General features: G+C 44.8%; 4 protein-coding genes across 10 annotated transcripts; 2 read left to right on the top strand and 2 right to left on the bottom strand.

Moving 5' to 3' along the window:
* Positions 1-3,944: 3,944 nt before the first annotated feature.
* On the top strand, positions 3,945-4,775 carry LOC106865533 (zinc finger MYM-type protein 5-like). The gene has a single exon (XM_014895682.1). It carries the CDS (start codon positions 3,945-3,947, stop codon positions 4,773-4,775), a length of 831 nt encoding a protein of 276 aa, XP_014751168.1.
* Positions 4,776-6,640: 1,865 nt separating this feature from the next.
* Positions 6,641-9,274, bottom strand: LOC100821366 (aquaporin PIP2-5). The gene is made up of 3 exons (XM_003580102.4): positions 8,516-9,274; positions 7,595-7,735; positions 6,641-7,045 (listed from the first exon to the last, which is right to left on the bottom strand). Exons 1-3 carry the CDS (start codon positions 9,119-9,121, stop codon positions 6,929-6,931), a joined length of 864 nt encoding a protein of 287 aa, XP_003580150.1. The 5' UTR covers positions 9,122-9,274; the 3' UTR covers positions 6,641-6,928.
* A 1,965-nt stretch (positions 9,275-11,239) lies between these two features.
* Positions 11,240-17,893, bottom strand: LOC100821875 (pentatricopeptide repeat-containing protein At1g77360, mitochondrial). 7 transcript variants are annotated; one of them, XR_733163.3, is made up of 4 exons: positions 16,292-17,893; positions 16,110-16,191; positions 14,901-15,073; positions 11,240-11,610 (listed from the first exon to the last, which is right to left on the bottom strand). XR_733163.3 is itself a non-coding variant. In XM_003580104.4 (2 exons), the coding sequence occupies exon 1, from the start codon at positions 17,713-17,715 to the stop codon at positions 16,318-16,320; it is 1,398 nt and encodes a 465-aa protein (XP_003580152.1). In that variant the 5' UTR covers positions 17,716-17,892; the 3' UTR covers positions 11,240-11,610; positions 16,292-16,317. The 7 variants fall into 7 exon arrangements, 1 of the variants encoding a protein (XP_003580152.1); XR_733164.3 differs by lacking the exon at positions 14,901-15,073 and adding an exon at positions 11,749-11,798; XR_001404935.2 differs by lacking the exon at positions 14,901-15,073 and having other exon boundaries at positions 16,110-16,202.
* Positions 17,894-22,273: 4,380 nt separating this feature from the next.
* Positions 22,274-23,342, top strand: LOC100822702. Its single transcript, XM_003580107.4, has one exon. It carries the CDS (start codon positions 22,475-22,477, stop codon positions 23,000-23,002), a length of 528 nt encoding a protein of 175 aa, XP_003580155.1. The 5' UTR covers positions 22,274-22,474; the 3' UTR covers positions 23,003-23,342.
* The last annotated feature ends 798 nt before the right edge of the window (positions 23,343-24,140 follow it).

The following is a 24,140-nucleotide window of genomic DNA, read 5'->3' as shown; positions in this document are numbered from 1 at the left end:
GTTTTAGAAGCACTTAGACAGAAAGAAAAGATGAAGTCTATGGTGCAGACCAATGGGTTGTTGTCAAAGGCAGAAACCCTGCAGGTTCGTGGCAGGACCGAGCAGAGGAACAACAACTATGGCAACCGAGATAAGAGCCGGGACGAAAAAGCTCGTTCAAAGTCCCGTGGAAAAGATAAGTTCTGCAGGTATTGTAAGAAAAATAATCATGTCATTGAAGATTGTTATAAACTGCAGAACAAGGAGAAAAGGAACGGTACCTACAAACTGAAAGACAAGTCCGGTGGTACTGGTAGGGCCGTTGTCGTTTCTACCGACAGCTCTGAGGGTGATTGCCTTGTTGTTCTTGCTGCTTGTGCTTCCCGTAATGATGAATGGATTCTTGATACAACATGTTCCTTTCATATTTGTTGTAACAAGGATTGGTTCAGTTCTTATGAGTCTGTGCAGACTATAAATTTTGTGCGTGTGGGCAATGACAATCCTTGTCATATTGTTGGCGTTGGGTCTGTAAAGATCAAGATCCATGATGGCATGACACGCACCTTGAAAGAGGTGAAGCACGTACCAAGCATGGCCAGAAATTTGATCTCGCTTAGTACCATGGATTGTGACGGGTACAAGTACGCCGGAGGGCGTAGACTTCTGAATGTATCTAGAGGTTCTCTCATTCACATGATAGGTGATATGAATTCTGCCAAATTATATGTTCTTAGAGGTAACACTTTGCCTGGTTTTGCTGCTGCCGCTACACCTAATGATTCTGATGATTGTGCTAAAACGAATCTGTGGCAAATGCGTCTTGGGCATATGAGTGAACATGGGATGGCAGAGTTGGTCAAGAGAGAACTGATCGATGGCTGCAACTTGAGTAAACTTGAGTTTTGTGAACACTGCGTTTATGGTAAGCACAAAAGGGTTAAGTTCATTTCTTCCGTTCATACCACCAAAGGCATATTAGGTTATGTGCATGCCGATGTTTGGGGACCTTCTCGTAAGACTTCTATTGGTGGTGCTAATTACATGCTTATAATTATTGATGATTACTCAAGAAAAGTTTGGCCTTATTTTACGAAACACAAATCTGATGTTTTTGGTGCGTTTAAGAAGTGGAAAGCTATGGTAGAAAAGCAAACTGAAAAGAAGGTAAAAAATTTGCATACTGATAATGGTGGTGAATTCGTTTCTGATGAGTTTGAGGAGTTTTGCAACAACGATGGTGTTGTTAGGCACTACACGGGTTGCCCGTACTCCACAGCAAAATGGCGTGGTTGAACGCATGAACAGAACCATCATCTCGAGGGCCCGTTGGATGCTGTCCAATGCAGGTTTGGGCAGGCGTTTTTGGGCTGAGGCGGCTTCCACCACATGCTACCTCATAAACAGGTCACCTTCTATTCCACTTGACAAGAAAACTCCCATTGAGGTATGGTCTGGTAAACCTGCTGATTATTCACAGTTGAGAGTTTTCGGTTGCACCGCTTATGCTCACGTTGATAATGGAAAGCTAGAGCTTAGAGCTGTTAAGTGCATTTTTCTTGGCTATGGTTCTAGAGTTAAAGCTTTCAGGTTGTGGAATCCTGAAGCTAAAAAGATTTTGCTGAGCAGGAATGTTGTCTTTAATGAAAAGGTTATGTATCATGATACTTTGTCCGCTGATGCCTCTCGCATTGAAGAGGAGAGACTTAAAGTGCAGGTGGAGCACGTTGATGAAATTGTTGACAACGATGATGCTCAGGTTGATCATGGTAATGATGATGAGAACAATGATGATAATAATGATGATATTGTTCCACCCTCACCACCTGTTTTGCAGCAACCCACACGGTCTATTGCAGCTGACTGTCCGAAGAGAAATAAAGGTCCTTGCCCACGTTTAATTGAAAAGTGTGATCTTGTTTATTATGCTTTGAGTTGTGCAGACCAGGTGGAGCATGATAGTGAACCGGTCACATATAATGAAGCAATTGTTTCCGACGACCGTGTTAAATGGTTGTCTGCCATGTAAGAGGAGATGCAATCTGTTGAGAAGAATGGCACGTGGGATGTTGTGTCCTTGCCTAAACAAAAGAAGGCCGTTCGCTGCAAATGGATTTTCAAGAGAAAGGAGGGTTTGTCCCCTATTGAGCATATGAGGTTTAAGGCAAGGTTAGTGGCAAAAGGTTTCAACCAAATACCAGGTATTGATTATAATGATGTGTTCTCTCCAGTTGTAAAGCATAGTTCCATCTGTACTTTCTTTGGTATTGTTGCTATACATGATCTTGAGCTTGAGCAGTTAGATGTGAAGACTGCATTTTTGCATGGAGAGCTTGAGGAGGAAATTTACATGGACCAATCTGAAGGGTTCATATTTCCTGGTAAAGAGGAGTTTGTGTGTAAGTTGAAGAAGTCCTTTTATGGTTTGAAGCAATCCCCTATACAGTGGTATAAAGGTTTGATTCATTTATGATCTCATGTGGTTTTAGTAGATCTCAGTATGACAGTTGTGTCTACATTAAATTTGTTGATGTATCACCTATATACAATGCTACAAGGAGGAATTTGTTATCAGGTGGAATTTGTCTCAAGGTGGAGTTTGTTGGATTGTGATCCAAATTCCCAGGGGCCGGAAGTTCCGGCCATTCCAGGCGCCGGAAGTTCCGACCCAACTTCTGGCTGAACCTCCGGTTGCTCTCTGTTACTTTTCGGAAAAATGCGGAACTTGCTGCGGAACTTCTGGATATTCAAGAATTAGCGGAACTTCCGGCCTCCAACCGGAACTTCCGGTGTGCCCGTTACGGATTTGACTTGCCCTAATGTTCCTGCTATATATACCCCTTGTAAGCCGGCGTTTTGGGATGAGTTGAGTTCGTGAAATCTCTCAGGCGTTGTAAACACTCCCATATAGTGAAGTTTCGCTGGCTGGCACCCGTGATTTTTCCCTCTCGTTGTTTGAGAGGGTTTTCCACGTTAAATCCGTGTGTCCTTGTGCTGTGATTTATTCTCCGTTCTTCGTTCTTGCTTGTCGCGTTCATAACAGAAGCATTGATGGACGACGTCGAATCAGCGAACCGTTTGCTGACAGGGTGCTAGTTTTGCAATTATGTGCAGACAAAGATAGTTTTAGAGCGAGAAATTCTGAAAACTTCTCGATTGGGTTGATTGGCCATGACCATGAGAAATATCAACTTGTGCCAACACTGGACCTTGTTTCGTTTGGGTTAACTAGCCAAGGCCCCGATCTACTTGGGCCAGCCAGTTGAGAGTAGACGCACTTGGGCCGGGCCCTTTTCACTGCTGTGGGTCAACTATACATCTTCTCCCAAGACGGCTCATCCATAAGACCATGAGCAGGCCCGGTCCTTGGGGGGTGCTAGCGGTGCCCAAGCACTGGCCCCCCAAAGTTGGAGGGCCCCCAATATATACAGGTCTAATATATACACTTGTTCAGTTGGGCCGGCCCAGAACAAACTCTAACCAGGCCTCCCGATCAGGACTGTCTGGGCTTATGGACTCCCTCGATACCTCCACGATCGCTGATTCGCTGCCTGTGCTCTTCCCTCGATCGATCTCTCACCCTTGTTCGCGTGTTCCCGTCACCCCGAGACAGAAAGTCAGAAACCCTTCGCCTCCCCGACCGATCGGCGAGCCCGCCCTAGGCAGTTCCGCCCCTGTAGACAGCAGACTGCTGCCCCTGCTGTGATCGCCAATCGGGGACTGCATCTGCATCGCCAGGAGATAGCCAGAAAGGTGAATATCATGTTATCAATTAATCCAATCCACGCCCATGCATCCAGCCTTGAGCCCTCTTTTAATTTGTTTCCAATTTGTGATTGTGTATTTATCTAGTATAGTTAAATTTCAGGATTATGTCGTCAAGAATTAGAAAATATCCATCCGGCAGTGAGAAAAGGAAAAGGAAGAAACGAGATGAGGAGATGATAAAATCGCAGAAAGGATCCATGGATAAATATTTAAAGAGTAACACGAGCACGCCCGACATAGCAAGAAATCCAGATGAGTGGGCAATAGTTGTCGTGGAAGAGGCCCCTGCAGAGAACAATGTTGACAACAACATGGATGATAACAATGTGAGTGATCATGAGCCTGTATTTAATTCTCCAGAATCTGCTAGTGTTGATGAGGAACCAGTTTTTAGCACTGATATTTATGATCCAATAAATTGGGATAATCTTGATAACAAAGTAAGGGATATGTTAGTGGAGAAGGGGCCTCCAAGAGAAGAAAATTTTGAATATCCATTGGATGTTGATGGAAGACATTTTTCATACATTCATTACTCTAGAAAATTGAGTAATGGAGAGGTACGTGACAGAAAATGGTTAGTTTATTCAAAACTTGGTAAAAAGGTGTTTTGTTTTTGCTGTAAGCTTTTCAGTTCTAACCATTGCAAGAGTTCATTGGGACGTGATGGTTTTTATGATTGGAGGCATATCAGTGTGAGATTGAAAGAACATGAAGCTAGTGTTGAGCATCTTACCAACATGAAGTCTTGGAATGAGCTGAGAGCTAGATTGAGCAAACATGAAACAATTGACAAAGAGTTACAGCAAGAAATCTCAAAGGAGAAAGAACGCATAAGGCAAGTTTTATTTAGAATAATTGCTATTGTGAAATTTATTGGTAAACGCAGCTTGGCTTTTAGAGGTTCTAGTGAGAAGCTCTACAATGCCATTAATGGTAATTTTTTAGCTTGCATTGAGATGGTCGCAGAATTTGATTTGGTATTGCAAGAACACCTTAGGCGTATTGAAAAGAAAGAGATTCATTAGCACTACCTTAGCCATAAAATTCAGAATGAGTTAATTTCTCTCATGGCTTCTGACATTAACAATTCTATTATCAAGATTGTTAAAAAAGCAAAGTATTTCTCTATTATCCTTGATTGCACCCCTGATGTCAGTCACCAGGAACAATTGAGTTTTTTGGTTCGATGTGTCAATATGTTCGATGGCAAAATAAAAACTGAGGAGTTCTTTCTTGGTTTCTTGATACTTCATGACACATCGGGTGAGGGGATTTTTAATGTATTGGTTGAATCCGTCAGGTCTTTTGGCCTTAATATTGATGACATTAGGGGTCAAGGTTATGATAATGGCTCTAATATGAAAGGAGAATACAAGGGGGTGAAAAAGAGGTTGCTTGATAAAAATGGAAGAGCTTTGTATATGCCATGTGCTTGCCATAGTTTGAATCTCATTCTTTGTGATATGGCTAAATCTTGTGAAAAGGCTATCACTTTTTTTGGAATTGTGCAGAGGATATATGTCTTATTTTCTGGTTCTACCCAAATATGGAATGTTTTGCTTGGCCATGTTGAAGGTTTACCGTGAAATCTTTGAGCAATACTCGTTGGGAGAGTCGCATCAAAAGTGTCAAAGCAATTAGATATCAAGCTCTTCAGATAAGGTCAGCTTTGCAGGAGTTACGTGATGATACTACTGCTGAAGCTAAAGATAGAAGTGATGCAAAGAATTTATTTGAAGTGCTTGGCAGCTTTCAATTTATACTCGGCATGGTTATTTGGCATGATATTATGTTTGCTGTAAATACGGTGACCAAGAAGCTGCAGTCACCATCTATGTGTATTGAGGCTGCCTTACAGCAAATAGAAGGTATGAAGAGTTACTTTGCCACCTATAGAAATGAAGGATTTTCTACTAGTTTGATCACTGCTAGAGAAATTGTCTCTAAAATGGGCGTAGAGCCATCATTTCCCGTAAAGCGCATTGCCGTTAGGAAGAAGCACTTTGATGAAAATGACTGCAATGAAGCAATTTTGCAAGCTGAGATGGATTTTAAAGTTAATTATTTTTTGGTTATGGTTGATATGGCAATCGGATCATTGACACGCACATTTGAAGAACTCCAGTCATTCAAGGATATATTTGGGTTCTTAATGAGTACAGAAACCTTGAAGTCTTTGGGAGGTTCTGAACTAAGGGATTGTTGCACTAAATTTGCAAAGACTTTCTCTCTACATGGTTCATATGATGTTGAATTAAATGATCTAATTTCTGAGCTAACTGTTATAAAGTCAAGTTTGCCGGATAGACCAATGTCTGCAATGGAGATTTTTGAGCTTGTGAGAGAAGAAGAATGCTACCCTAATGTTTCTGTTGCTTATCGGATCTTATTCACTATGCCTGTGACTGTGGCATCGGCTGAAAGAAGTTTCTCAAAGTTGAAATTGCTGAAGAACTATTTAAGATCGACAATGTCTCAAGAGAGGTTAAATGGTTTGGCAACTTTATGCATTGAGAAGAAATTGGTGGATGAGATCGATACTCATAGCATCATCGACGACTTTGCATCAAGAAATGTTAGAAGAAAATTTTAAGGTAATCTATATAACTTTGATATAAACGCAATTTTTTATCCATTGTCAGTTGTTGATGATGAAATTATATATATACATACATTAGTTATTATTATTAAATTTTATTAAGGGCCCGGACGGAGCCTGAAGTCTTGATTTCGCACCGGACCCCGAAATCTCAGGACGGGGCCTGACCATGAGTCCATGACCCCCCCTCAAAAAAAAAATGAGTCCATGACCCCAAAAACAGCATTGTACTGTCTTCTGAGGAAGAAGTTCCCTCCACAAACCGCGCTAACGAAAATTGGACCGTACTAGTACTCACAAGCACGCACTTAATTTTGTTTTCGCCAGTTATCCAGATGCACAAATTGATCATTCTTTAGAAACGTGGAAATAAGCAGTAACGAGAACACACACTGGGTAGCCGGTAGAACAAGCAAAGCAGAAGATGCAGCGAACTCTGGAAAATACAGACGCGTGCGAGACCAGCAGAATCCAGGACCCGAACAGCAGCAGCAGCACACTAGAGGCGCGCGCGCCCCTCTGATATATCTACACTTCAGTGACTCCGATCATCCAATATAATGGCGGCGACAGGCCGGTCTAGTTCCTGCCGAAGGAGGCGGACGAGCCGAGCTTGGTGGCGCTGGCCCTCAGGACGTACTGGTGGTAGGCGGCGGCGATGGCGGCGCCGATGAATGGTCCGACCCAGAAGATCCACTGCAACAACAATAACAAAAATGTTCGGTGTTGTAAGATACCGCAGCTGATCTATGGTGATTTTAATTAGTTTTCCCTTTTTATTGTAGTTTATGTAGAACAAAAGGCGGCAGTTTCTTCTAAATAAACATGGTGGCATTACATGGGGTCGTGTTGTTGGATTCTACAGAGTAGGTGGGAAGACATTGGGCTGCAAATTAAATAGTCTTTCTAGTGGCTGCAGATGTCATACATAAGCTAAAGGAGTGTACTAAAAAACTTTAAAGTTAATCAGTTTTGTGGGTGACAAGACATGGTCTGAGTTTAATTAAGTGATCCTTATCCTGAGCCGTTTGTTAATTCTTTAGTTTATCTGTTTCGAGTTCAGAGTTCTGACTGCTACTTGTGAGCTTATGGATGAGGAACACAACAAAAGTTCAGTTTAGTTCTTTTAGCTTGAGTCTGCTAGTGATTGTGACCAATTAATCCTTTTCCTTCTATAACTGTGGCCAATTATCGTGAGACATTAGCAGGCGATCGAATTATGAGAGAAGGGGTAGCAGCACGTACTTGGTCATCCCAGGCCTTGTCGTTGTTGTAGATGACGGCAGCTCCCAAGCTCCTGGCCGGGTTGATGCCGGTACCGGTGATCGGGATAGTGGCCAAGTGGACCATGAACACCGCGAACCCGATTGGCAGAGGAGCCAGGACCTGACCAAATCGTCACAGTACGCATGTCATGAGCAATCAAGAGCATTGAAGAAATAATATAAATAAGACGATTATGTATCCAGTACTCTCACACGAATTAATATGTGTTTACATGCATGCATGCTAGCTAATATTCCAAGAAAGGTCAACTAATTAGTTGCTGATTGAACTCTAGAGCTACAGTACCCAAGAACTTATTAGTACTGACAGTAGCATCCTATAGTACCTTAATTAAGGTTAATTAGCTTTCACCATAACAACCATACAGTTACTACAGTACCCAAGAACAAACCGCCTTTGTTTTCCGAAATCATATTCATATGATGTCCTGGAAAGAGATGGTTCACCAAATCTTAGCAATAAAAGTACATGCAAAAAAATCATATCACAAAAAATTTCTGTTGGACTTTCTCACTATATATGTCCCTATCAAGAGAAAATACTTGTTTAATGTTAATCACCACCGGTTTGCCACCTCACAGTTGCTGTAAATATATACTGTACCAAACTGGCTACCTGCCTGCCGGCCTATAGTCCTATAGGATCACTAGTACTGAGTAGTGACCACTGACGATTGACGAACTACTCCACTAGCGAATATTCAGAGACCCTGCATCAAGTGTATTTCCAGTTTTCCATGCAGCTCTAGTACTAGTTCATGGACGCAAGAACTTAAATCAGACAACATGCATGAATCAAAATGATGGCATGATGCATATATATGATGTGATAGGAGAGGCCGAGGCAAGCTAGGCGAAGGCGGTAGCTTAATTTACTTACGGGGACGTGGGAGTCACGGGCGCTGCGCTTGGGGTCGGTGGCGGAGAAGACGGTGTAGACGAGCACGAAGGTCCCGATGATCTCGGCAGCGAGCCCCGTGCCCTTGGAGTAGCCGGCGCTGAGCCCGTTGGCACCCCCGCCGTAGCGCACGAAGTAGGCGCTCTGGAATCCCTTGACGAGCCCGACCCCGCAGATGGCGCCCAGGCACTGCGCCACCATGTACAGCACGGCCCTGACCAGCGACACCTTCCTGGCCAGGAACAGCCCGAAGGTGACTGCCGGGTTGATGTGGCCCCCCGACACCCCCGCGGTGCAGTAGACGAGCACGAAGATCATGCCCCCGAACGCCCACGCGATGCCCAGGATGCCCACGCCGCCGCACGCCGCGTCGGCGCCCGACGCCGACGCGTCCGCCTGGTGCTTGTACCCGATCACCGTGGCCACCGTGATGTACAGGAACAGCAGCGTCGCCACGAACTCGGCGATCGCGGCACGGTACAGGGACCATTTGGTCAGCTCCTCCGCGTCGAAGAGCGGAGCCGGCGGCGGGTCCGAGTAGTCCTTGGCCGCGTACTCCCCCGGCGCCGCCTCGATGTCCTTCGCCATCGTCGCCTCGCCTGATTACTTACTTAACAGTACAGTAGTATGACTGTGTGCGCGTAATGGGCAGCTGCGATGTGAGCTTACTTGCTTAGCTCTGTGTGTGGTGGTGTGGTGTGAGGTGACGAGGTATTTATGGTGGCGCACGGCGGCTACGTACTGGCTCGTGACGGAAGGGCCGGTGTAGGGCGCTCTCTCGGCCTCTTTGTGGAGTTTTTTTTGTTAATGTACTGAATTTGTTAGTGGGAGATAAGGCCGAGCTAAGGAGGGTGTGTCTCGTGGGTGTTTGTTTCTGGGGTTATAGTTTTTGCCGCCCACAACCGACTAAAGCCCCCATCATTGCATCATTCCAGAGCCTTGCTCACTGCTGGCTGCGCCTAATACGGTGGGGTTTACTTTAGTTTAATTTAGTGGCTCAGCTTAATTCAGCGACGGGTGTGTGCGGATGCATTCGATAGGCTGAGGTGATGACAGATTGACCGTAAGCTTGCCTGCTGATTCTGGAGCTCTGGGAACGAGAGAAATTCTTTGCTAGAGTGGAGACTGGAGAGACACGGACACCGCTGCCAAAAACCAATCACTACGAATATTTTGCGGGGGAATTTTGGGTTGTTGCCATTTGTCTGGGAGCGGCATATTATTCTGCACCAATGACTGCTTAATCAGCAGTCTGATTGCTAATAACTCCCAATGGATGGAACAATCATGCGTGGGCGCGTCTCGCAAGAACCAAACCTGCTATAGTTAAGATTGTTATCCAAAGGCTTCATTTAGTTGCTTAGTTGCATCCTAAAATGATGTGCTAGCATTGGCTGTAATAAAGCTGCATTATAATCCCTCGTTTTCTCTCAGCATCCCACAACCAAAAGGCGTGCAATCAGGAATTCTTCACGACAACTGCAACCGTCTGATACTTTCGGATAGAGCTTGTGGTGCGAGAGCCTTTCGCGTTGCATCACCACATGCAGCCCGGAGGCTCCTTTCCCCGTCATGATCGAGCAACCGACCGATCGAGAGAGCATGGTCCAGAAGCTGCACGGGAGTTCAAATCGACAACGTGAAATAGCTCTCGCTGATTGCAAGTTGCGGATACTAGCTAGAACCGTCTGCAATCATCTACGAGAAAAGCTGTGCGAGAGCGACTGCTTGTTCTGGCATAGGCTAGCGCGCCATCTCTTTTCCTGCGTCTGCCGGGGTCCGTGCCCATGCGGCCATGCCGTTGTTTCGCTCATCCGCTCATGAAGATGGCTTCCAGTTCAAGTCGCTTTTCAACGATCATGACTGCAACATCACGGAAACAGAAAGTGAAGATTTTCATTGATTTCCTTCCTTCCAATCTTCGCCAGATTTCCATTCGCACGACGCAGCTATGCAAATTCCTTTATTTGTTTTTCTTTATGATATCCCCTTGTAACTCTTGTACCTACTGAAATGAGCGATGCTCATGTGGCTCGCGGTCGAAGTGTGGGTACACTACAGCCGTAGATTACTATAAGCAAAAATGAACAACAATGACCGACCAATCCACCAGTGACAATGACACAAGAAAAAATTGAACGAACACTGACACATATAATTTGCGGCTTTATGGATGAGATGAGCCGGGCGGTTCGAGTCCTATTCAGGCCGTATTATTTGATGTGTTTCAACAACTGCGCTAGCACTGCAGGACAGTGGGTTCTTTCTGGCTTCAATTGTTATAAAGAAAGCGAAAATTCCCTTCCATGTACAAGCAAACAAACATATTGCACAATCCATCGAACAGGTGATCTATTATTAAACCAACCTGTAGCAATCACGCATGCGGCATTTCTATGCGCTGAGAAGGATAGCATGAGAAATTGAAGGGAACAAGCCCCTCCGAATTCAATATAATTCCAGGTATTTTTTAAATCTTTTTATAACATATCCAGAGTTCCAGCCATCCCTAACAGGTTGACATTGATATAACAGAACTTTTTAAAAGCACTGTAGCATGTACGGCAATAAGAGTGTCGTCAAATGAGCTCTTAAAAGCTGGAAAAATATGGATATAAATTCAAAACCTATTTGGGGAATTTAACCTGCAAAATTAGGCTGGACCTCTATTTGATAAATCTGTCTAAGTTTTTGAAACGCTTTATATTTGAGTAGGAAGGGAAACCTCTCTATTTCTTTCCATTAAAAAACAAACAACTACTGCAGAGATTTAAAGACCAAGTGACCAACAAGAAAGAAAAGGCAACAGGCTACTCCTTGGACATCACAGACGAGGATATGCTACCACCATTAGTGATACAGCTAAATGAAGAGTCAAGTTTAGCATTACAACTATTTGGAGAACTTTTTTCGCAAGAAACTCCAAGGAAATATCTAACAAAAAACCCTCTTTGGTCCAAAACAACTCCAAACTTGTATCCGCTCCTTCCACGTGTGACGCATCACTTTGAAGACAGCAACCACGACTTGCTCTAGCAGCATAAAGCCCATTGGTAGCTTCTCTGTCTCACTCACTTCTGCAGAAGAGCCCTGGAGTTTAGCCACTGACAGATTAAAAAGAAACAGAACTCTGGGTCTTACATAAGGCATTTTATTCTGGAAAGCGGCTGCTAAAAGGCTATGCAACGTGACTACACTAAAGATGCAATTCTTACCACAACCAGCCTTGTGTTTGGACTGTTGTTCCTTCCAAATCAGTTCCAATCTATTGAAGGGCATATTTTAGAGCAGCGTAGAAATAATTAATGCTCTTATCCATGTGAAAAAAGAGATTCCCTAAAAACACTACTTTTGGAGGTATTTTGAACATTCCATGTTTTCAAAGCTAAACGCCACTCCTGTGACCAGGTTATAACTAATTGTCTCTAAGAAAAGGCTATGACTATTTGTGGTGCACTCATGCAGTATTCTTCGGTTTTGGCAAGAAATTTTTCCAAAAAAGTTCCAAGTCTCAGTTTACATAAGTTAAGAGTAACAGAAATGAGAATAAAATGAAAAGTGCTATTATTCATGTAAAACAAAACAAAAAAATGTTTCTTCCAATAATTTATTTTTATCCACGTAAAACTACTACATCATACGAAGAACACATTAATTTGGTGCCTAAACTGGAAATTGATTGACTGAATGGACCACAAAAGGTGATCACACAGCATATGTTGCCCCAATTAAAAACATAAATGTTTAAACAATATCTGTTGGAAAACTGAATCAGCTAGCCTATCACAAATTGTCAATATGGAAATCTGAACTTCATAACGATTGCTGTGAATGTCTGTTAGGGAAAGCAATATCAGAATAGACAGTGGCAGATGACATCGACTCAGGCAAGAGGAAGGAGCTGGTGCCTGAGAGTTGGAGTCAGCTAGGTGTTTGAGTCAGAGAGGGAGCAAACTAGCAGATTTGGTGGGATGAGTTGGATTAGGAAAGTTCAAGAGGCAAAGCATCCAACATATTAAAATGCATTGTATCTCAGTTTAATCAAGCAAGAACCTCTATCTTCCATAATGTTCTCTCTAGTACGTGTATAACCTCTCGCAGCCATGATGCTGTCTGGCTATCTTCAGCATGGTAATTATCCTGTGTTCATGCACATTTCCAGAAAACTAACTGCTAACAGCAGGATCAATAAGCAGCCCAGTCTTTATTTAATAGGCAAATATTACAAGTGTAATACTAACATTCTACTGCCATGCTTGTTTTGGTCATCATATGATAAATACAGGAGTGGGTTCAGGCATCTTAGCCAATAAGTTTCTGATAAGTCTTTCTAATATGCACTTGTCAATGTAACACATATCGTTGTACACATACATGAACAGTTTAAAAGAAAAGGGAAAGGCAAAAAGAGAAGTTGGCTGGAATGAAGATGCCTGGACAAATATAGCACTAAACATAACCGGATGGTAGTAACAGTATTGATATCGACAGTTGGATCAAAGACATTGACCATCCAGGCAATGTAAACTAAATTAACAATGATGCTCAATAATTAAACTGGACGGTAACAACAAGAGCAAAACTATAAACAAAAGAACAACAAAACAATAGCCTGGTGACAGTTTAGTGCTCCCTCCGATCCATAATAAGTGTCTCAAATTTAGTACAACTTTGTACTAAGTTAGTACAGAATCTGAGACACTTATTATGGATCAGAGGGAGTATGATTTTGCGGTCTCCTAATTATCAAAATAAACTAAATATTTCCCTATGTCCTTCCATCAATGGCAGTGGACAGATGGTGATCATGTAACTTGCACAAGCAAAATGCAAATGTTATTAGAAGTTGCAGCATCCAGAAGCGTAGCTCTGGTTGTGCGCATTCTAAAGGAGTAAATTGTACTGGCGGTCCATAAGACCATAACTCAGTTTAACTTGAAAAAACATGAATTCAGCACCCTAAACTAGACAGAGTTGTGTGTTTGATTACACGAACGAGCGAGCCACATGGGATACACCGCTCGCGTGGCAGCTAAAGGCCTCTTTGAATCGCGGGATTTGAATAAACTCATGAATAAGAAAAACATATGAGTTTAATGTCATGTTGAATTCTACAGAAAACGAAAACACACAAGCATACAAAGTAGTCAATAAGAAAAATTCTTTGGCTTTCAATCCTGCAAACCAAACTACCTCTATAGGAAAAATTCCTATGGAATTCCTCTGACTCAAAGAGACACTTAAGCTGATTTAGGGACAACCAATGGGTTCTATTTTATTTTATTTTTAAAAAAACTTTTCCTCATTATCTCGCCTTTGTTCAACAGATCTCTTTCCCCCCTTGGATGCGGTAGAGCGACAGCACGATGCCGACAAATGAGGTTAAGATACAAGGGTGTATTTGCAAAATTTAGGGGTCCATGGTGCACATGTAAGGCCTGCATGACACGTGAGTTGTTTTTGTTATCACGTAAACATATGGAGCACCAGTGCACCACTTTGCCATGTTTAGGGTGCTGAACTCCCAGTTTACAAGTTATTGGACTACATTTATCCCACCGGCAAAGTTTACGAATCCCGTGCAATTTACTGTTTCTAAATGGTTTAATAGCCCGCCAAGAATTACATGTCATTATAAGGAGAAAATTTGGCAAGCTAGTCTTCAGAATATATTCTTGCCAAGCTCAAGTCTCCTGTGGTATTTCCACTATGGAAAGGCAATGATTTCCACCGCACAATTACCTACTGTTTAGTCCCCCAAAAGTGGTTCCCACCATGCAATAGAACAGATAAAGAATTAACCCGCACCCCAACCCATGGATTCAACCGCCAATGCTACCATATCCAGCAGATCCCCTCAGCAGTTCACCCGAAAGTCTCCATTGTTATTTATTTCTTCTAAGCTCGTCGAAGCAGCAATACCAATCCTACTAGTTGTGCCAAGGGAAGGCCGCATCTTGTCCTCGTAGACCCCCATGCTAGGCGTCGAGTGGGTTACATGGGAGAAAAATCGTGACTCCAGCACCGCCCGATCTAAATTAAGTGGTGCTCCTGAAGTGCACCATCATGCACTCAACTATGCAACAACTGACAAAAACATGCGAAAGAAAACTATGCAACAATTCAGACATAAGCACACAACAACAAAATTCTATGTATGCAACAAATCATGGAAAAATAGCCTACAACGTATGTAACATAAAAATCAAGTGTAAGCAAACCAACAGACATGCAAAATCATTCAACATATCACTCGTATGTACGCATCAAAATATATACACTCTTGCTACATGTGCAAACAACTTATAGGCAACAGAAAAGACTCAAGACTTCCTAACTTATCACAATCGGCATTTGAGGCACCAACCTCCCCGCCTCAAGCTCATCATCACCGGTAACGCTGTTGTTAGATCTGGCGAGCCCTAAACCGTTGACCATGATCCACCATCCTAAGCAAGCTTGGCGGAACGAACATCTGTTGTTTTGAGTTCCAACTCGATTGCACTGTCACTGTCGATCTCCGCAACCTTTTTCAAATATCTGGAAATGTAGATAAAGGAGGATCGCAACGTTATTCTGTACAAGGTGGCTCACTAGACTAATTAGGAGGGTGCCCTATATGATCAGTGGATCGATCAGGCAAGGTGAATCATTTTCCTTAAAAAAATACTTCAGGATCTCTTTGATTCGCAGGATTCCAATGACACAAATGCAAGACTTCTTATCCAATAGGATTGATAACCACATTTATTTGTACCATAGAATGTTTACTTGCATCATAGGAAAACCACAATAGTTTTCCAAGTATTTGAGAAAATAGAGCATTAACGAGTTGTTAGAAAAAAACAATACATTGATTACACTTGTACAAATCAAACAACCCTCACAAGAATCAAATAGGCCCATAACTAATTTGACATTTCCCATTGACTCAAACCTCTTATGACTAAGTTGGCCCACATAACAATGCTAGATTTTAGTCAATGTAAAATTCCCCATTAAATGTAGTGGCAGTGCAATGGAATCCACATAATAAGGGCCCTTTTCGAACATAGGAATCCAGCACATGGGTGTTGTCATCAAGGAACAACACGGAAGTAGAGGGTGTAAATGTTAGTGGGTGTGTACGCCGCCCCTTATTAGAGAATGCTGATGTACCCTTGCAAGAGAGACGTCAATGTTTTCTTGATAGGTTCGGCCACCTTGTGGAGCATGGCCTAGTCCTATGTTAGGAAGAACGACAAAGGTTGTGCCTTGACTAGTTACTTGAGTCTACGCGACTTCCCAACCGTTTACCGTCAATCCCAGGCCGTATGCGACTTCCCGGTCTCAAACCTTGGGCTCCTCGAGTGCCAAAGGTTTCCCTTGGCCTCCTCCCCTTGAAAGGATTCCAAGTTGAGGTGAATGAGAGTACAATCCCATGTGGGGTATTACAGGGCTAGGGGTCCATGACAAAGACCATGTCTACCCTTGGCGGAAAGGTAAAGGAGTGGCAAAAGGGTAAAACTTGGTCCATACTTTCCCTAGAGAAGCAATGAATTTTCAAGAATAACAGGATGCAGCCGCTAGAGGCTACCTTCCTTGCGAAGGAGAACTTCAACCACCAAACTAGTAATCCAGTGTAACACCTCCAGTGGTCCAATAGAAAACCTTGACGCCTAATTAGGAACTGATATAAAGTCAAGAAGATTGGCAATTTCACACAATCAATGGCAATTGACAAAACAGCCAGCACCACCCATATGAAAGAAGACATACCTGATGATTATACAATCCATGTGTTGCTACCGCCGCTTCAGCCTTCTTGCAATCTGGTCATATGTCTGGCGCTTGCCAGCCTTATCAAATGTGTGCTTCATTTTTTCAATGATTGACTGCGGTAACTCAATTCCCATGTCAAGCATCTCATCGGTATATATCTTCACCTGAGCAAACCTGCTAAAGTCAAGCAGCCCCGTTATTAGCTCTTTGGCTGACTCCTCAGCTGGGGTAATTTGGTGCTCCACAATGCAGTGCCAAACATCAATTGCCGCAGATGGGTTAAATTCCTTAGAGAATAAGCTGATAGCAGCAGCGCAGTTGGGTGCGGAAGGCAGCTGCTCATTTTTACTCATCTCCATGAGGAAACCCTCAGTTTCACGAGCCTTGCACTGCTTGATGAGTCCCTCAAGTATGGCATTATATGTAACGGAATCTGCGAACACGCCATTTAAGGGCATTTCATCAAGCATGTTGAAGGCGTAGTCAGTGTTACCAACACTGGAGCAGAGGGCAATTATGGCGTTGTACATGGGGAGATTGGGAACAATCCCCGCATCTGAGACCATCATTTGCCAGATAGGAATAGCGTTGACATAGTCTGCCTTGCGGACGACGAGGTCGATTGCGTTGGCGAAGAACTTGAGCCCCGGGAGGCAGCCGTTGGTCCGCATCACATTCAGGAATTTGAGTGCCTCATTGAACTGGTCCCCTCGCACGAGCGTGGTGAGGAAGGCGTCATGCGCGGGGATGTTTCTGGAGTCCCACCCGACACGGACGATCATCTCGCCGAATGTGCTCTTCGCGCGCTGGACATTCCCTTCCTTCTCCCACGCCTCGAGCAGTATCGCGAAGGTGTCCGCATCTGGCGCGACCTTGCCCTTGGAGCGTTCGAACAGGTCCAAGGCAGCCTGCGCGCCGTCATCCCGGCGGCACATGGCGGAGAGGAGGGAGTTAAGGGCAACGGCGTCCGGAGGCACGCCGTAGAGCTCCATGACGTCGAAGGCCCTGGCGGCGTCCTTGAAGTTTCCGCGCGAGCAGTAGGAGGCGAACATGGAAGCGAAGGTGGCGACGGAGAGGAGACCACCCTCCTCCTGGCTCATCGAGCGGATGGCGTCCCACATGGGCTCGAACATGGAGGCCTTGCCGAGGATATCGATGAGGAGATTCCAGGCATAGGCAGTGAGCTTTAAGGACTTACTCGCCCAGCGGAAGAAGCGGACGGCGGATTTAGGGCGGGAGTAGCAGATGTCGGACTTGAGCACTTGCTCCGCGACATCCGCCGTCGGGACGACGTTGCAGGAGATCAGCGCCGTCTCCACCTCCCCCAGCGGGGTGCGCTCGACGATTTCAAGGAACGCCTCCGCCGGCGATTTCTCCTTCCCCTCCGGGGCCTCCGGGCTCTTCTTCTCCGTCGCGCTCATCGGCGACGGCGGCGTTCACTTCGATCTACTGTATCTTCGATTCCCCCCTAAATCCCAATTTGACCCTCCTGTCGCCTGTCGAGCGGTTTGGGTTTCTACCTGAAGAACACGCCGTACTTCTCGTTGATCGACCGGCGTGTTGCTGGAAAAACCTCAAACTGTTCAGGAGGAAACCCTCGACAGTCGACACCAACCCAGTATAGGCCCGTAGAACTCAGGAACTATTTGGGATTGGGCCATCAAGACCAAACTTCACTCCCGCAACCTGGCTTAATAGAGTGCATCAGAAAAAGAATCTGCATCCTGGCCCAATAGAACCTTGACCGAACTAAATGGGCTGACAGCTTCTTCTTTTTTTAGGAAATAAATGGGCTGCTGACAGCTGACTTGCCAGTTGCCATGGAGCAGCGACGGAGTCACGGAATATTGGCAGTTGCCATGCTTTGATATTGGCATTCTGAATTCTGAAACACCGGTAAAATAAACATTCTGAACGAAGCACGGCGCAAGTGAGGTTTTTGGTGACTTGGGATGTTCGATTGCCGCTGATCTAAATTTGACCATCAATACGCGCTCTTGTCAGTTGTCCGAACTATGATGAAATTCGTGGAACCAAGTCGATCCGTTGCATCCAAGAAATCTCAAACGACACCTTCCTTAAACATTGGCGGCGGCTTGATTTGATGAAACAAAAACACAAGGCAAGACACACATGAACGTTCATGTGTCTCTACAAAATGGAGCACACAGCATCCGGCGTTCTCTTCTAATTCTCCGCGTCTGGAAATTCGTTTGCATGCCGTGCCGTTACACGAAAAGAAAGTTCAGTGGAAAGATACACTCTCTCCTACCTTAGCTCGAGGCGCACACTTGATCCAATACTCGAGTTACTGTCGAGCGACCCAGCACGCCTACGGTATCGAGTATTGACTTTGGCGGCCAGCTTTCTATCCGGAACAGAGCATTGATGGGTTGATGGCGAGAGATCGAGACCCAGTGCAGCAAGCAAAGCCCGTAGGCCAACACCTGCACCACATCGGCACGGCATGTATATACGTCCTCCGTCTTAACGTCAACAAGGCGCATGCACGTACGAACCCGGCGAGACGGTCGTGGTAGGAAAGGACAGCGATCGTAAACCAGAAGCGTATACCGTTCGAGCATTCTTTCCACTATACAAAAACCACAAGGCCGAACAATCCAATATACGGAGTATATACTCCACGATGTTAATATACGTACGAGTGTCAGATTTTTATTTATTTTGAAAAAAGGGTTTCCCCAGCTTTCTTAACAAAGCCATATATAGGTTTACAGGTGTTCAGTGTTTAGATAAAAGCAGTCTACTGCATATCATAGCCTGTAGACTGAGACAGCACGCGCCAAAATACAGAAGATTAAAACTGAAAAGGAACGGCTACACATCGTCACCCGCGATCGAGCTAACACACGACGGTGAATATTAAACGGAGTTCTGTCCAGGCAAAACCGCCGATCTGCCCTGGCAACATCATGAAACAGAGACTGGAGAGAGATCAGTTGGTCAGGTTCCACCTCCCAGCAGACGCCCATCCATGTCTTCCAGCGAAGATTTCCCCAGCAACTCTACGCAGCTTCTCAGTTCCTAGCTCCAGCGCCCTTTGAAGATTTGTTTTCTGCAATGTACGAGTGTCAGATAGAGTGGAGATTATAATGCTCGACCCCTTTGCTCTTGCTGTTGCAGGTACGGTTGGTCGTGTTGGGTATAGAGACGAGCCGTGCGGCGTGGCTCTGCGTGCGTGGCAGTAGAGCAGGATCGGCGCGGGGCTGGGTTGAGCGGCTACGTACAGATAGTGATCAGATTCAGATATGCCCTACCTTACGTACGTACAGGTACAGGCAAGCACGCACGTGGGGCTGTGGGCCATGCCGTCACGAAAGTGCTATATACAGCGTGTGATATATCTACCGGCTGGGGCTGGGGCATACCTGTATCTTCCTCCTATGTATGTAGAGTCGTTAATTAGCTTAGCGGGAAGAAAACAGAGAGATCGGACGACAATTATTGGCAACATGTACCACTGTCTTCTTCGTTTCTTTTTTTCGGGAACGCCGTCAGCATTCAAACTGTGGGCTGGTCGTCTAGACCAGCATCATTTGCCTTGTTGGTAGGAAGGCACCACTTTAGTTAGGTTCAATATTAATAAGAGTGTTAAAGCCTTAAGCAAACACCTACGGAGTATCAGTTAGAGATAGTTAACACAATCAACCGTACGCTGCAAATAAAGTACTCCCCCGATTCATAAAAGTGAGTGTTGCCCACTTAGCGCAAAATTTGTACTAGTTCGTTTCATAAAGATTGACACGGATTTAAATTAACTCTAGTTCAAATTCGTGTCATTCTTTATGGAACGGAGGAAGTACTAACTTAACACAAAATGGACGACACTTTTTATGGATCGGAAGGAATACAAAAGCATAGACCCCTGAAAACAAGATCACAGCGCCGGCCCCGGCTCATTCCCGCTGCACAAGGATTTGTTAGCCGTATTTGATTGAGAATAGAGCTGAACTCTTACTCACCATAGCAATACCAGTGCTGTATATAGTCCCAAAAAAGTTGTATGCAGACGACCTCCCGCAAGCGTTGTTGCTAAGTCGGATAGATATGTATCATTTGGATATATGGAGTTTTTGTCCAAGAGTTCATTGCGGGGGATATTAAACGTTTTTGGTTATTGCATATAATTAATTGTTAAGCTATAACGTGAATGTCTTCTATCATAATTACGTATGATGTTTTTTCGGTAACTACAAATTCAGTTTGTCTTATAAGATTAAAAAACTACTTCATATGTTTCTTTATAGTAACCATGTGTGGTAGTGATGACATTTTTCGGTTGTTTGATGTTTCTCTAGCTAGGTGAAGTAAGTTAAATGAACCATCGAGAACAAAGTTAGTTTAGAGGGCGTCAACGATCAATGGTTAAGGTGTTAATTAGTGCTTTGCATGTTGAAGCCTTGTTAGCCGAAGTTACCATATGTATACTTGACAAACTCTACACAACAATGCTTTTAACATGTTTGGTCCTATTGTATAGCACAATGACCGGAGGCTGACTCGTGGTTCATGGTTGACCATTTGACTTATTTCACCACTTGTCATTTTTCCTCCTAGCCATCGATTCTTCTTATTTTCATAATTCACGATCTCTTCACCATTCAACTGAAGCTTGACTTGTTAACTCCTTTGACTAGTATTTGTTGGCTTTACTCATAGCACGTAGTTGGCACATGCTTGTTGAGATTCATGTTTATGTTGACTTGCTTGTGCCACATATGGTACGTAGCGTAGCCCATGAGAGGAATCTATCGTATCTCAACACATACAAAATCAAATACACGATAAACAAAATGCAGACAAAAATAATACAACTCCTAGCTTATAGAAATGACCCAAAAAGCAACAAACACGAGCTCACGGCTATCGTGGTTTGATGTGCAGCCACTCATAGGCGGAGGTATCTAAGCTTAGTCATTTGCTAGTTCGACGCGCTTCATGTGCCCAACACCACGTGTCACCTCCGTAGACGTACATGTAGGCTCGATGTGGGTTACCTACCATGTTGGCATTGTGTGTGCAAACGACAACATCAGATAGTTTTTGTTCTTTCAAATCCGTAGTTTGTCCGTACAGAAAAAAAAATCCGATAATACCCTTGCACATATTACTATCTCCCGACTTTACCATTACCACTTACGTCACGTCATCATGCATTTCATCGGATCCCGTATAATCATGAATAGGATTTGTCACAACAATAGTCATATTGCAATTTTTTGAAGATTCCGCCAAATAAAAATGAGTCGCGGGAATTGTCAATCGATCGAGTGATATTTTCACCCGATCCCTAGTCTTCCCCCACCGCTCGATCTACTTAGACGTTTGGAAAAAAACTCGCGTGGAGAAATGCCAAGAGGAGAAGGGAGTAAAGTGGGCCTTACCCGGTTGATCAGATGTTGATGGGTTGGGCGGACTATAAAAATCCTCCCCTAATATGGTTATAGATGTCCTTGGACAGGGAGAAAATATACTCTCTCCATTTCTAAATATTTGTTGTGGTTTTAGTGTAAATTTGCACTAAAACCATGAAAAGTATTTAAGAACGGAGGAAGTACAAATTTGATGGATAGTAGTTCAGAGAACCAGTGCAGTGCAAATTGTACGTGGATAGTACCTAATCTGGAAGTTCAGAGAACCAGTGCAGTGCAAATTGTACGTGGATAGTACCTAATCTGGAAGTTCAGAGAACCAGTGCAGTGCAAATTGTACGTGGATAGTACCTAATCTGGAAGTTCAGAGAACCAGCCTAGTGCAAATTGTACGTGCAAATATGTAAAGCTATCATGTCGTACACGGGCAAATTGTACGCGGGCACGCAGCCAAGCAAGCGCAACCGCATCGTGCACAGCTGTAACGTGATCCGTAAATGGAGTGGAAACTGAAACCACGCGAGGGTATAACCGTCATTCAAAGCTAGCCTTATCTGCTTCTTCAGGCTTCGCTCACCCGAACCCACCCACTGGACTAGTCACTAAAGCAGACTTCCATTCCTCTAGAACTCCTATAAAATTCAACCTGGGCACCAAACCACACAAACTCCAAAACCATTGCTCTCCTCACAACTCGTACTCTCCCCCTTCCCCTGCAAAGATCGGTTGTTGAGGCGTCGGGGTAAGGAGATCGAGATCAAACTATACAAAAGAGCTAGCGCGCGTCATGGCCGGGAGCGCGAGGTCCGCGGCCGCGAAGCACGGGTACGGCCGGATGTTCGCGCCGACCTGGGGCTCCGCGGCGGCGCGGGGCGGCGCGGCGGAAGAGTTCGACGAGTCCGACGTGTGGGGCTCGTTCGGCTCCGCGGCCGATTACAGCCCCGCCGATCTCGCCCGGGCGGCGGCGGCTCGCCCGATCCCGCAGCCCGTCCTCGTCCGCGCCGGCGCCGGTTCCGGCAGGAAGAACCCGCAGCTGGATCGCCCCGCCGTGCGCGGGTCGCTGCCGATGAGCATACCGGACTGGCAGAAGATTCTCGGGGTGGAATACAGAGATCACTACCGCGCGGGCGAGTGGGAGGTCAACGGCGGCGACGACGACGACTACGGCAAGGTGATGATACCGCCGCATGAGCTCGCGTGGCGCAGCCGGGCGGCGTCGATGTCGGTGCACGAGGGGATCGGCAGGACGCTCAAGGGGCGGGACCTCAGCCGGGTGCGCGACGCGGTCTGGAAGAAGACCGGCTTTGAGGACTGATCAGAGAGCAGAGCAGGCTAGTTCGCCGGGTGGTTCAGTAAACAGTAGGGCTCGAAACGAGAGCATTACTGATTGCTTCTCATGTTTTGATCCTCCCCTTCCCCTTTGGGGTAAGCTGCCGGGACATGCGAGACGGACGGAAGGAGATCGAGCGGGGGTGGCTGTTCTTTCACCATGTGACAATTTTAATGGCACCTGTAGAAAAGGTTTCGGATTGGTTGATCAGTTTAATTAAGTAGTCGCATGTATCGTTCACCCTTTTTGTAGCAGATGTACTGCTGTTTTTCTTCGTTTGTTGCGAAGTTGCAGAACAGAGAAGGAAATGCTTTGCCTTTGCTAACTCTCGGTCTCATGAATCATGATACAGCAGCATAAACGGCAATGCATTCTGCTTTTGGTTGAGCGCTGCCCTTTCGAGGTGAGAACTTGGGGTGGACTGTCGAGCAGCTGGACTCGTCAAGGCGTTAAACTCGTCATGCTTAACGAGTTAAAACTCAAGTTCGGCTCGGTTCGTTAAAAACTTGCGAACGCTGGTTAAAGCTCGTTAGATGACAACATGTTAGCAGTAGTGAATCACATTTTCATAATTTATATAAGTATGCAGCAGCAAAGCATAATAGGATATGAGCAGATCAGCCTTTAGCAGAATTGCACAAATGCATAAACACAACACTGTTTAGCAAAATAGCAAACCAACTAGGCACACACTGACGCACAAACAGTCTGGCACTTAATTCAGACAACTTGAGTACTTAATAAACAATATAAAACATCACAATTTAAAAGTATAAGAGCAGCCAAACTATATCGATTAACAATATATTTGGAATAGGAGAGGACGGGAGGATTCTGCCCAATAGATTAGATGGGCTTGACATGGAAGTTGGACGCTCTGCTCTGTTATCGAGCTTATAGAGTAGCTCGTGAAACTCGGTACTCGGTTCGTTAGGCTCGTTAGTGCTATCGAGTTGAAAACAAAATTCAGCTCGTCTCGTTTGCAAACGAGCACGAGCTTAAACGAGCCGAGCTAACGAGTGTTCGTTAGGCTTATCGAGTTTCGAGCAACTGACGAGTCGATCCTCTCTTTCTATACGAAGTTGCAAACGGCCCCACTGAACAGTGAGCGAACAGTGGCAGA

Source organism: Brachypodium distachyon, chromosome 5 (genome assembly GCF_000005505.3).
Source record: "Brachypodium distachyon strain Bd21 chromosome 5, Brachypodium_distachyon_v3.0, whole genome shotgun sequence".
NCBI classification, from domain to species: Eukaryota; Viridiplantae; Streptophyta; class Magnoliopsida; order Poales; family Poaceae; genus Brachypodium; species Brachypodium distachyon.
The sequence above is the reverse complement of the archived record's forward strand: the minus strand, read 5'-3'. Positions and strand labels throughout refer to the sequence as shown.